Here is a 12,694-nt window from a genome sequence, read left to right on the forward strand (position 1 = left end):
CACTGCCCTCCCGACCCTCCCCTCCCTAAAGGCTCCCGCAGCCCACCGATGGCCTAGACTCTTCCCCTGGGCTTCCAACGACCCCTCTCTGTGCCCCCCACGCCACCAGATTCTCCATGAATCTCCAAAGCCATCCGTCTCGGGATTTTCAAACCTCGTGCACAAGCCCCTTCACACGCCCGCACACGCACGCAGACACGCACCCCCGCCGCAGGTACCCGGGGGACCCCCGGCCCCGCCCCAGGGTGCCCCGCGCCCCTCCCCCGCGGCCAGGCTTCCCCCGGGGCGCGCCCGGGTCTCTGGGCTTCCCCAGCCCCGCGGGGCGGGGGACGCCGCGGGCGGGGCTCGGGGCAGCGGCCCCCGGGGGCGGGGCCTGCCGCTCAGGGGGCGTGGCTACGCGAGGCCCCGCCCCCGCCCCGCCCCGCTCCCCGAGCCTATAAAGGGAAGCGGCCCGCCGCCCGCCCGGCTGGCAGCCCCGAGCCGCTGGCAGCCCCACGCGCCGAGCGAGCGCCGCCTCCGAGGGTCGCCGGGCGCCGGAGCCATGACCCTCCGCCGACTCAGGAAGCTGCAGCAGAAGGAGGAGGCGGCGGCCGCCCCGGACCCCGCCGCCCGGGCTCCCGACTCGGGAGCGGCCCCCGCCACCCCCGCCGCGACCCCGGCCTCGGGTCCCCGTGCGGCCGCCGCCGGCCCCGCGGCCCCCGGAGACGAGCTGTACGCGGCGCTGGAGGACTATCACCCGGCCGAGCTGTACCGCGCGCTCGCCGTGTCCGGGGGCACCCTGCCCCGCCGGAAGGTGCGTGCCGCCCCCGCCCCGCCCCGCCCCGCCCCGGCCCGGCCCGGCCCCGGCCCCCGCCCCCCGCGAGCGCGCAGAGCCCGCAGCTGCGCCCGCCGACCCCGCCGCGCACTCCTCGGGGCCCGCGGCTCCCCCGCGCGCTCGTCCTGCTGTCCGTCGCTCGGCCCCCGAGGCCCCCGAGGCCCGGTCCTGCAAAGGCGCGAGCCTGCCCCCGCCGCCCCCGAGCCCGCGGCTCCCCGTCTCGCTCCTCTCCTCGCCGACTCCTCCCGAGCACCCCTGCTCCTACCCGCTCCGTCCGGCCCCCCGCGCCCCGCGCCCAGGTGTCTCCATCACCCCCCCCCCACCCCCCCCGGGAGCTCCCGTCTGCGCGGCTCCGGTTGCCCCGGGGAGGCCCGGGAAGCGCGGGGAGCGGGCGCGGGTGGGGTCCCCGGAGCTCACGCTTCCGAGGGGACGCGCGGGTTGCTGCGCTCCGGCTGCCGCCCGGCCCGGCGTCGGGGTGCGGGGCGCGGGGCGCGGGGTGCGGGGCGCCCGGGACTCGGCCGGGACCGGACGCGGCGGGAGGGGGCGCCGGCGCCCGCGGGGCAGGAAGGATGCGAGCCGCGCCCGCCTTCTGCGGCTCCCCCTCCGCGGGGCGCTTCCTCCGGCCTGGGGCACCTGAGCGCTCAGAAGTGGGGACACGCGCCCAGGTTAGGGAGAGGGCGCTGGTGGCCTTTCCTCGCTCAGTCCCCCCGCCCTCCCCTGGCCCCTGGCTCCCCCCCATACAATGAACAGCTTGTTGAGAATTTGCATTTTATGAAAATCGGAATGAAAGACAAAGGGGTCTCTCTATGCTGCGCAGCCCTTCCGTCCCGGCCCGTTTGGGAGCTGCCCCCACCCCTGAGGCCAGTCTTGGGTTCTGGAGAAAGAGGACTCCCTTCTCTTCCCAGCCTCGGGTGGGCCCCGGGGGAGGGTTGAATGGGCGGTTGAGGGCGCCGGACCAGGGCTGGTCTGGCAGGGCCTCCTCCAAGGCCCAACATTTTAGGGAACCAGAGAGAGAGGAGCCGCTCCCGGGGCCCCAAGGAGGCAGGAACCCTCGGCTCTGACAGCTCCCTCCCGCCCACCTCCCCAAAACCCTCCCAGTCTCTCTCCTAAGTATAGTGAGACTTAAGGACAAGTTTGAGATTCGGTTTGTGTTTGTTTTGTCCCAGAGAGCAACAAAATAAACAGCAATGTCCAGAACCCCTGGTGGAGCAGGGCGCAGCTGGACACCTGCAGCTGGGATCCACAGTGGGCCCCTGAAACAGCCTGTGGTTTGGGGGAGGAGGGTTGGCCCTACCCTCTCCTGGTTTTCCAAGTTCAGGCTGGGATTGCCAGCCCTCCAGACCTGGGTCTCTGACCCCAGCTTCCCCAAGTGGCTGAGACATTAGAAGGAGATGCCTAACTGTGTGGCGGCGGGTCTCTGGAGGACCTTGATAGGCAAGCCCAGGGTCCCCCTGCCCTTCCTTGGCAACATCCGTAAAGAGCCTCTGCCTCGGCACCAGCCACAGTGCTGAGAGTTTCGTGCATCTGGACCCCAGGAGGACTGCTGTGTCTCACAGTCTCCCTTATGGGGTAGAGCCTTACGGAGAATTTTGTGGAGTGATGCTGGAGCCGAGCGGCACTCAGCAAATAGTCACGCTGTTGCCGAAGCAAGTATGGAACTGGGACCAGCCAGGCGGGCACCAGGAAGTGAGGTGCTGGGTCCAGGGGCTGGAGCTCAGGGGAGAGTCTTCCCAGAGTGGACTCTCAGCACCTGCTCCAGGACAGTCCTCCTCTCACCTGCTCTTTCCTCTCTTTCTTCCCACCCAGGGCTCAGGATTCCGCTGGAAGAATCTCAGCCACAGTCCTGAACAGCAGCGGTGAGTCACCAGCACCCCGGAGCCCCTGCCCTGGTCCAAAAGGGTGAGGAGCTGGGGTGGGGGTGGAGGGCAGCACGACACAGCTCTCAGCCCAGGGGGAGTCATGCTCCTACCCTTTCAGCGTGGTTCCCTCACTAGGAGTGAGGGGCAGGTGGGGGTGTGGGCTGTGTTAAGGGGGTGGCAGAGAAAGGAGGTAGGGACTTTTGAGTCATCAGGTACTCCTCATGCCACCCCCAGTCCCTGCCAGTCACCCCTCCTGGGCAGATCTAGATCTGGGAGGGGGAGGAAGTAGAAGTCCTTGGGGGCTCCCCTGAGAGCTCTCCCAGCCCCAGCAAAGCCCCAGGGGGCCCAGACCGTAGCCCAGCTGTGTCCAGCTGTGTCCAGCTGTGTCCAACTGCTTGAGTGTGGCCACCTCCTGCCTCCAGGAGCTCCGTCCTCTGCTGCTCCCATCCCATGGCAGCCCTCTTTAGAAGCATCCGACGTGAGGGCAGAAGTAGGCGCTGCCCTCAGGCCCTGCGCCGCTCAGGCCCAGGCAGACTGGGGCCTGGCTTCTGAAGTGGATCAGCGGACTCCAGCCGGCTAGCTAGATTGGCCTGTTGGGCCCTTGAGCTAAGAGTTGTTTTTATATTTCTAAAGGGTTGTAAAAATAACAACAAAGAACAATATAGGACAGAGGCCCAACGGAGCCCGCAGAGAAAGCCTAAAATATTTACTAGCTGGCCCTCTGCAGAAAAAAGTTTGCCAACACTTGAAGAAACCCAGAGTAACCCAGAACTTCAGTCACCCTGTTGCCCGCCCGACACAAAACACACGGAGCAGGCGGCCCAGCGATCCCAGTGGGGAGGCGCTCCAGGGAGCACTGGGAGTTGCTTGCTGCTCAGCATTTGGGGGGCATCTGGGTCGGGCTGGGAGCTGTGGACCCGGGTCTCCAGGGCCTTTCTGAGGCCGGGAGACTCGAAGGGGCCTTTGGAGGCTGCTGTGACTCTGCCTCTGGCGGGGGCGGGAAGGAAGGGGGTGGGGGTGGGCAGAGGAAACTCTGGGCTCCCCCAGCAGGCGAGGATCTGGAGCGGCTCCAGACCATTGTGTCCAGCGGGCAGGCCTTCAGTGCGGGAAGGGGCGGCCTCCAGGCTCCCCTCCCCCCGGGCCTCACATCTGGTGGGCTGGGCTGGCCGGCGCAGCTGGGAGGAGCAGCTGTGGTCTGGGCTGAGCCTCGTGACCGGCCTCCGGGGGTGGGGCCAGCACGCTCCCCAGGGCCTGGAGTGGGGCCCCGGCTAGGCAGCGAGTGGTACTCCAGGGCTCACCAGAAAGCTGCAGGCCTGCCTCCCAAACTCCGGAGGCCCGATCCCTCTGGGGACCAGCCTACGCTGGAGGCCAGACTGATTGATTCTCTGTGGCTCCACGAAGCTGATTTCAGCTGGGGACTGGGACGGGCGTTCCAGCGACCCATGATGAGAGTGAGTTGTCGCTGGAGACAGTGAGCCCCGCCGGGTGTTCTAGAGCAGACCCCAACGTCAGTGGAAGGCCACGCGATGGGACCACCAAGCTCCTTCTAACCTGACAGTCCCGAAATGGCCCCCGTGTCCCCTTGCAGGAAAGTGCTGACTTTGGAGAAGGAGGAGAACCAGACCTTCGGCTTTGAGATCCAGGTGGGAGAAGCTGGGTGCAGAGGAAGGGGGGGATACGGAGGCCGGCCCGAGGGAGGGCTGGACCCTGCCGCAGCCCTGGCTGATGGTTCCCCTGCCCGTTACAGACTTACGGCCTCCACCACCGGGAGGAGCAGCGCGTGGAGATGGTGACTTTTGTCTGCCGGGTCCATGAGTCCAGCCCTGCCCAGCTGGCCGGGCTCACACCAGGTGAGGTCTGAGCCCAGGTCGCAAGGCTCCGGGCAGGCGGGATGGCCTTACTCCCAAGCAGAGGGGGTGAGAAATCTCTTCTGGAATCAACTCCCCTTCCTTCTCCTGTTTTGAGAAGGCGGGAAAGAGGAATGGATAGAGTTTAAGCTTTGGATCCAGGCAAATTGGCCACGTACTGTGTGCTCTCAAGCAGTCCCAGCTGCAAAATGGGGGCAATGACCCGCCAAGGGTTTCCCTGGGCACAGAGCCGAGGCCTGGTGAGTGGCAGATGTTGCTGCTACTGTTTGCCTCCTCCTGGAGTTCTGGCCCTCTGGCCCTGGGCAGGAGTCGGGGAAGGTGCGCCACCCCATTAGATCTGCTTGATGGCGGCGATCAGGGCATCCTGTGCCAACCTGGCCCAACTCCGCGGGGCACCTGTGTTACTTCCTCCAACAAGGAAATGGTGCCTCCAGTTGGGGGGCCCTTGGGATTGGCTAAGTCTAGAGTCCCCAGGCCCCCCAGGAAGGGGATTGAGACTGTATGAACGCCCCCCCAATTCCATCACCACTTTCTTCTCTAAGCCCCCGCCTCCTTGCCCACTTACCAGCAGCCCCTGGTAGCCTAGTGGTGTACGGCAACTCTGCAAAACGCTCTGAGGCCCGCTCTCCCTCCTGATCCCCGAAGTAGCCACAGTGAGGATCCACATCCTTTTTCTACAGATGGGAAATGGGGCCCTTGGAGATGGTGGCTTGCCCTGCCTCGAGTCAGGAGGCTCTGCGGTGGCGCGGGGAGTCAGAAGCCGAGGCCTCTCATGCCTGGGGCCAGTGGTAGTTCCCAGCTGCGTGCTCCTCACCCTGACCCCTTCCTGTCTTGGCTGGGTCTCATGACCGCCTGTGGGCTAGACAGGAGTAACCGGCTCCGGTGGCAGCCCACGGTTGCTGAGAGGGCTCGGCCTTTGGGTGCAGTCTCCTGAGGATGGGGTGAAGGTGTGGGTGAATGAGGGCCCCATGCCCCGGTGCTGGGCCAGGACCAGGTTTCCCCACGACTATGGCGAGTGGCAGGAGGGAGCTCAGGAGTGTTCTGTGGGGTTATGACCCTGACCCTTTCCAGCTAAGCTAGGGGGCTGGGACCGTCCCGTCCCGTCATGCCCCATGGGACACACGCTGACCCTCCTCTCCGCCTGGCAGGAGACACCATCGCCAGTGTCAACGGCCTGAACGTGGAGGGCATTCGGCATCGAGAGATTGTTGACATCATTAAGGCATCGGGCAACGTTCTCAGGTACGTCTGCGTGCCGCCGCTGTCCTTGAAGATTCCCCAGCTCAGCTTCTCTCTGTGTTTCCACACCCCGTGGGCTCTCTCAGCCTCTGATTCCCCAACCTCCTCAGGCTGGAAACTCTCTACGGGACGTCCATCCGGAAGGCGGAACTGGAGGCCCGGCTGCAGTACCTGAAGGTAGAGCAGCCCGGGGAACGCCCAGCCGCCACCCTCTCCTCCCCCAAGCCCGTGCCTCCAGGCCTCACTCTTTAGTTGGGGGCTCCTTGATCTGTCTGAACCTGCCTTGAAAAAAACCTTAAGGTGCCTCCTGGGTGCCGCCTGAGCCCTCCCAGCCAGCGCCTACCCACCTCCTGACAGTGCGACCACGTGGGGGGGTGTCTTTTGCAGCAAACCCTGTATGAGAAGTGGGGAGAGTACAGGTCCCTAATGGTGCAAGAGCAGCGGCTGGTGCATGGTGAGTAGGGGTGGGGGTGCAGAGGGTCCCCTACGGACACCCCTAGTCATGCTTCCCCCGCCAAGGGAGGGGTTCCCGCCGTCTCCAAAGTGAAGAAAGGTTGGGTGCGCTCGGGGTGCAGCCCTGGCCTGGGGTATGTGACCCAGACATTTGCGCTTACGGGGGCCCCAGTGTCACGGGGGTCCTCAGGAGCACTGCGTGCATGCCCGGTTCCACGGAGGAGCCCCGTGCACGGGTCCCCGCGCCCTGACCGCCCCCCCCGCCCCCCCGCAGGCCTGGTGGTGAAGGACCCGAGCATCTACGACACGCTGGAGTCGGTGCGCTCCTGCCTGTACGGGGCGGGGCTGCTGCCGGGCTCGCTGCCCTTCGGGCCCCTGCTGGCGGCGCCCGGGGGTCCCCGCGGGGCTGCGCGGCGGGCGGGGGGCGACGCGGACGACGCCGTCTACCACACGTGCTTCTTCGGGGCCGCCGAGCCCGCGCCCCCGCCCGCCCGCGCCCGCGCCCCCGCCGAGCCCCCCGCTCCCCCCTTCCTCTCCCCCTTCCCGGTCTTCTCTTATCCTAAGCGCCAGCTTTCTTTTCTTTTTCCCCTTGTGCTTCTTTTTCTTCGGCGGCGGGGGCGCGGGGGGCGCGCTCTGGACTGAGGCCCGCGAGCAGGCCCTGTGCGCCCCGGGGCTGCGCAAGGCCAAGTACCGCAGCTTCCGCCGGCGGCTGCTCAAGTTCATCCCCGGACTCAACCGCTCCCTGGAGGAGGAGGAGAGCCAGCTGTAGGGCGGCCGGGGCGGGAAGCTATTTATTTATTTATTCGTGGCAGCCTGCGCGGAAAGGGGGCGGCGGGGGGGGGGGGGGACCCCAGGAGCCCAGCAGCCCAGCGCCAAGGGGGAGGGTCCCCCGCCCCAGCTGGCCTGCCGCCCCCCACCCATGCAAGGGCGCCCACACCCCTCCCCGCCTCCTCTAACCCCGGCGGGGAGCTTGGTTGGGTTGGGGACGGTTTGGGGGCGTTCATCCTACATCCAGGTCTGCAGTGCCTTGTGGGGTGTCCAGGAGAACTCCCCTGGAGGGGAGGAGCCCCGTCCCACGAAGCCCTCTCCCCAGCTTTACGTGCTCCTCGCCCTGGCCCTGGGGGACACAGGGCCTGGGGTCGGGCCTCCCCCCTCCCTCCACGCACAGCCTCCCAAGGTGCTGGGCCCCCTCCTTCCCGGCCTGGACCCCTAAGGGCTTGGCCCCTCCCAGGGGCCTGTAACTAAGTTGGGTCCTGCCGGGCAGGGGTCCCGGGTTCTTCTCCGCCCCCTTGGGGGACAGGAATGGGCACGTCCAGGTGGGGTGGGGGCAGCACAGACTGTTCCGCCGTTTTGCATATTGTTGCTTCTGAACCACAAACTGTATAAAATTGACGGTTTTTTTGCATCTGTTGTCAGCGTGGTGACTGCGGGGGTGGGGGGTGGGGGCAGGATTGGGCTCCAGCAAGCTCCGACTCTACCACGCACCCCATCCCCCAACACACACGCCTCCCCCCCCCCCCCCCCACATAGACATGCGGCGCACACTGTATTTTACATCTTATTTGCTTGGAGCCTGCAGCCAGGGGGATTTTGACTTACATGTGTGAACCTGAGCAAGAGGCCCCACACCCTCCCCAGAACTTGGGTGCTTCCCTGCCCAAGACTCCCAGCAGGTGGTGGCCAAGCCTCCTCTAAAGTCCTCGCCCGCCCTGCCCTGCCCTGCGCAAATAATTGTGCTTGGAACCCTCTGGGCCCTGGGCCTGGGTCACCCACAGCCACCCCGCCTGTGACCCGCCCAACCACTGACTGCTCCATTGTCGTCGAACTCCCTACTTCTAGAATGAGATTCTAAGTCCCACGCCGGCTTATCTGACCCTCGCCCGCCTCGTTTTCTTTTTTTTTTTAATTTTTTTAAGGTATTTATTTATTTATGATAGTCACAGAGAGAGAGAGAGAGGCAGAGACACAGGCAGAGGGAGAAGCAGGCTCCATGCACCGGGAGCCCGATGTGGGATTCGATCCCGGGTCTTCAGGATCGCGCCCTGGGCCAAAGGCAGGCGCCAAACCGCTGCATCATCCAGGGATCCCCCGCCTCGTTTTCTTGTCCTCCTTCTCGCTTCCTGCTCTGGCCCTTTTGCTCCTTCGGGTGCGCTTCCCACCCCATCCACTCGGGGCCTCTGCATTCACTCTTCCCATAATTGGCCCCTTCAGTCCTCAGCTCTGCCTCCCGAGGGACTCCCCACCCAGTCTGAAGTAGCCGCACCTTCCACCGTGACAGAGGCCTGCTTTTTTCTGTCCTACTACTCATCACCGTCCACGGTTGTCTTGACTTTTGTGGATTCTGGTGTTTGCCTGGCTCCCGTCCCTATTACGAGGCACACTCCTTGCAGCGGGGCCCAGGGATCTTTCCTGTCTTAATCTGCTGCTTTACTTCCTGCCTGGTACGAGCTCATAGTAGAACCCCGATAACGACAGTGTGTGCCCACAGCATGTCCGTGAGGTGGACGCTACCTTTCTTGGCGGTGACCAAGGGCAAGCGACCTGTCTAGGGTCACACACAAAGCAAGTAGCAGAGCTGGGCCAGGGACTGGAGCCTCGTGTGCCCGTCCTCCCTGGCAGTGACCAGCATACAAGGAATAGCTTCAAGGGGTCTAAGCGGCCCCCTCCCCGATCCAGGCCATCTCCCACCTGCACCACTGCACTTGCCTCCTGCATGGGCTCCCTGCTGCCTCTCTTGGCCCCAAGACCCCTTCACACAGTTTGGGAAATTGGATCATAATCCTCCTCACTTAAAACCCCTATGGCTTTCCTTCAAATAAAAGAATAAAATCCAAACTACTGCCTGTGGCTCACCCATAACATGTTGTCCTTCTGGGCAGACAAATGACAAAAGGACGCACCTTCCTCTGAGCTGACAGCAGCCACACAGGCCCAAGAATTTGGTACCTGGGAGCCGTCGTGCTGGGATGCCCGGCAGGAGGCCCTGCAGGCCAGAGCTCTGGCCCTCTCCGTTTCTCCTCCCCTGACACACGTCTCGTGTTCTCGTGTGTAAGCCACACGCTTCTTCCTGGTCTCATTCCTCAAGCGTGCCAAGCTCTTTCTCGTCTCTGCCCTTTGCCCATGCAGCGCTCTCCGCCTGGAATCCTCTTCTTCACCAGGCTGATTCCTCAGCTTAACACTTTCTCAGCTTTCCCAGATCAGATTAGGCTTCATCTCCAGGCCTCTAGTCGGGTTTTTTTGTTTGTTTGTTTGTTTGTTTTTTCCTTCACACCACTTACTCCCCATTGGTAACTATACCGACTTCTTTGCATAGGTGTCTGCGCCCTAAGGCAGGCACCACGGGGAAACTCAGCCTTGCTTACCTTGTGCCTCCAGGGCCTGACACGGGTGGCACGCAGCAGGTGCTCAATAGTGGGGCCAGGCCAGCCGAGGGGAGGTCATCGCCACCCCCAGCCCCGCTCCAGCTGATGCTGGCATCTGCGGGCCCCTCTCATTATATCCCTTCGGGGCTGGGTGTCAGCTCCAGGCCTGACACCTGCACCTGGCCGCCCTGCCCTCCCTGGTTCCCGGGGAGGGAGGACATTTGATTAAGAAAATGGAGCTTCCCCAAGCTCCCTGTTTGAACAGCTGCTCTGAGCCACGACAAACAGCAGCTCCCAGAGGCTCAGGTCTCAGGGAGGGGCCCTACCTTTGTTCCCAGCGCCCAGGACTGCCAGGAGACCAGCCGCCCAGGGGAAGCCTAGCACCTTCGTGGGGGCAGGGTCTGTGGCCTCCCCGGCTCTCCTCCCAGCAGAGCTACCAGCCCCTCGCTGAGCAGCCTCTTCCTCCCTCCCCTCCTCCCGTGCAGCTAGCCCTGGGAGTGATGTCGGTACCCCTCACCCAGGTGGAAGGGGGCTCCTGGCTCGGGCACGCACTGAGCAGGGTGAGGGGGTGCCCAGAGGGGGGCTGGATCCCACCTCACAGATGATGGGATGACGGCACCAGCACAGCAGCCTCCTGCCGTGTAGGTGGGTGACAGGGAGTGACTAATGTGCGAGCTGTGATGCTAAAAATTAACCCAGGGATCGTGTTTGGTGGAGGGTGGGGGTGGATGGGAAGGGAGCAGGGACGCGGAATAGTGTGTGGCTGGTATTCCCCTGCCCCTGCCTCCCCTCCTTCAACTCCCACCAGCCTTCTGGTCCCCTCAATGCCTCGGGGGACTCTGTGGGAGCCCTTCCCCAACCCCAGGCCACGAGGGGCCCCGAATAATTCCAGGGAGAAGAGTGGACGCCGCTCTAGGTCTTGTGCGCCGTAGAGTCAGGACACAGCCCTGCAGAGGGAGTTGTGGTCTGGGGTCCCTGCAGAGCCCTGCCTCTGCCCCCATCTCCCTAGCATGGTGGCTGCAGGCCCCTGAGTGCCCCTGGGGCTTCCCCTCTTCCCCAGGCAGAGCTCTGCTCAGGAGTGGAGTGGGAAGCAGAAGTAGACAGTGCACAGAGACAAGGGCAGGTTTCCATCAGCAGTGGAGTTGGGGGTGCGGTACCTGAAGGAAAGGACAGGACCTGTCTCCCAGAACACCTGCATATACCAGCACGCACTAAACACTTCCAGAGCCATTGACCACCTCGGCCTCACAGCGTATCTGAGAACCATGTGCCACTGTCCCCACTTTACAGATGAAGAGGAGGCTCAGAATTGGAGAAGTTGGATGCCTGGGTGGCTCAGTGGTTGAGCATCTGCCTTTGGCTCAGGTTGTCATCCTGGGGTCCTGGGATCGAGGCCCACATCGGGCTCCCTGCAGGGAGCCCGCTTCTCCCTCTGCCGGTGTCTGCCTCTCTGTCTCTCATGAATAAATAAATAAAATATATCTTAAAAAATTAGAGAAGTTAAGGTAGCACAGCTAGTCCCTGGCAGAGCCAGCATTCCCGAGAGCCCGGATTGGGCAGAGGGAAGACTTCCTGAATGAAGGGGTGTGTGAAGGACAGGATGTCAAGATGCTAAGGAACCATTTAGAGGAGCCACTTCTGGGGAGGGAAAGAGGGAGCATGGAGGGTGGATGAAAGGTGGGACCTGGGGGAGCAGGGTCTGAGATGTGCCAGAGAGCAGATGGAGATCAGGTCCAGGGGGATCCAGGCTCCATGTGCGTGCTGTGCTAGAGCAAGGTGAGAACATTCCCATCTAAGGATCGAGGGGCTCTTGAAACTGGGCTCTGGGTGCCACAAAGGGACCTGGGCTTGGAGAAGAGCTTTGCTGACACATATAAGAAGACACGTTAGAAGGAGTAACTCATAAACCCTCCCATTTTGCTTGGAGACAAAACCAGAGAACTTGAGCTGAAGGGCGGCCCGAGAAGAGATAAGATAGGAGAAAGCACTTTCTGCTCACTAATTAGTCACTCCTAAAGTCGGGGAAGTGAGAGGCTGTGGGACTCCCCGGGGGTCAGAGAAATGCCAGGCTGTCTAGTCCGGAGGCTGTCTGGCCCGCGCTGAGGCTGCATGGGCTGGCCTAAAGGAGGAGGAGCGGGCTGAGGGAGGCGGAGAGAAAGGAGCCTGGGGTGGGGAGAAGCCGAGGACCAAGGAGGGCTCCTCAAAGCGTTGAAAGAGCCAAAAGAGAGAGAGAGAGAGAGATGACACCGCAGGCGAGCCCGACCCCTCGTGGTGACCTCAGAACACTGCACCTCTCAGCCCTGACCTTACAGAAATAGGGTGCGGGGTCTGCAGAGCAGGCCTGCCCCACCCACGCTCTCCCAGAGGGGAGCTGCTTCTGGCCTCTGAACCACAACCCATCCGAAGCTCCCTGCGACCTCGATTCTCCTGGCGCTGGGTGGGCCGTTCAGACCACACTGCTTGAAGGCAGGTAAGTCTGAACGAACGAACAAGGCATTCAGAACTGATAAATCATCACGCTTAATTTATTTCAACCACCATAGCTTCTCTGTGTGGAGGCCCACTGAGTCTGAAGGTGCATAGACTGGAGTTGGGGGGTAGTGGAACACGCCTGCTGAACCGCAAGACGCGGAATTTCTGCCCTAAGGGAGACCTCCTAAACTTCAGGGGATGCTTTGCTCCTGGAGTTTCAAAAACACACCAATTTACACACAAAGAAAAAATTATGGAAAAGAAGGGTGCTAATTAGTAGCAAGAAAACAGGTAAGGATAAATCTTATTGGAAAAGCATATGTGCTGCCAAAGCAAGCACGGACAAGTAAATACACAGGGGCACCTGGGTGGCTCAGTTAAGTGTCTGCCTTCAGCTCAGGTCACGATCCCGGGGTCCTGGGATTGAGCCCCACATTGGGCTCCCTGCTCAGCAACGGGTCTGCTTCTCCCTCTCTCTGGCTGCTGCTCCCCCTGCTTTGCTCTCTCTCTGTCAAATAAATAAATAAAATCTTTTTAAAAAGTAAATATATAGTAAAGGTAGTAGGTTAATTATTACAAAGCTAGTATGAAGGTTAAAAGACAAAAGTAGTAAAAATCGCCTCTCCC

At 62.7% G+C, this 12,694-nt stretch overlaps 1 protein-coding gene across 1 annotated transcript; it reads left to right on the forward strand.

Annotated features, from left to right (window-relative positions):
* The first annotated feature begins 478 nt into the window (after positions 1–478).
* TAMALIN (trafficking regulator and scaffold protein tamalin) lies at positions 479–7,638 on the forward strand. Its single transcript, XM_038577723.1, is given in 9 exon segments — positions 479–793; positions 2,621–2,670; positions 4,262–4,316; positions 4,421–4,523; positions 5,690–5,783; positions 5,891–5,957; positions 6,168–6,234; positions 6,508–6,727; positions 6,729–7,638. Coding segments are annotated over 9 exon segments (1,182 nt in total). The 5' UTR covers positions 479–541; the 3' UTR covers positions 7,003–7,638.
* Positions 7,639–12,694: the final 5,056 nt, after the last annotated feature.

The sequence above is a fragment of the Canis lupus genome, chromosome 27 (genome assembly GCF_011100685.1).
Source record: "Canis lupus familiaris isolate Mischka breed German Shepherd chromosome 27, alternate assembly UU_Cfam_GSD_1.0, whole genome shotgun sequence".
NCBI classification, from domain to species: Eukaryota; Metazoa; Chordata; class Mammalia; order Carnivora; family Canidae; genus Canis; species Canis lupus.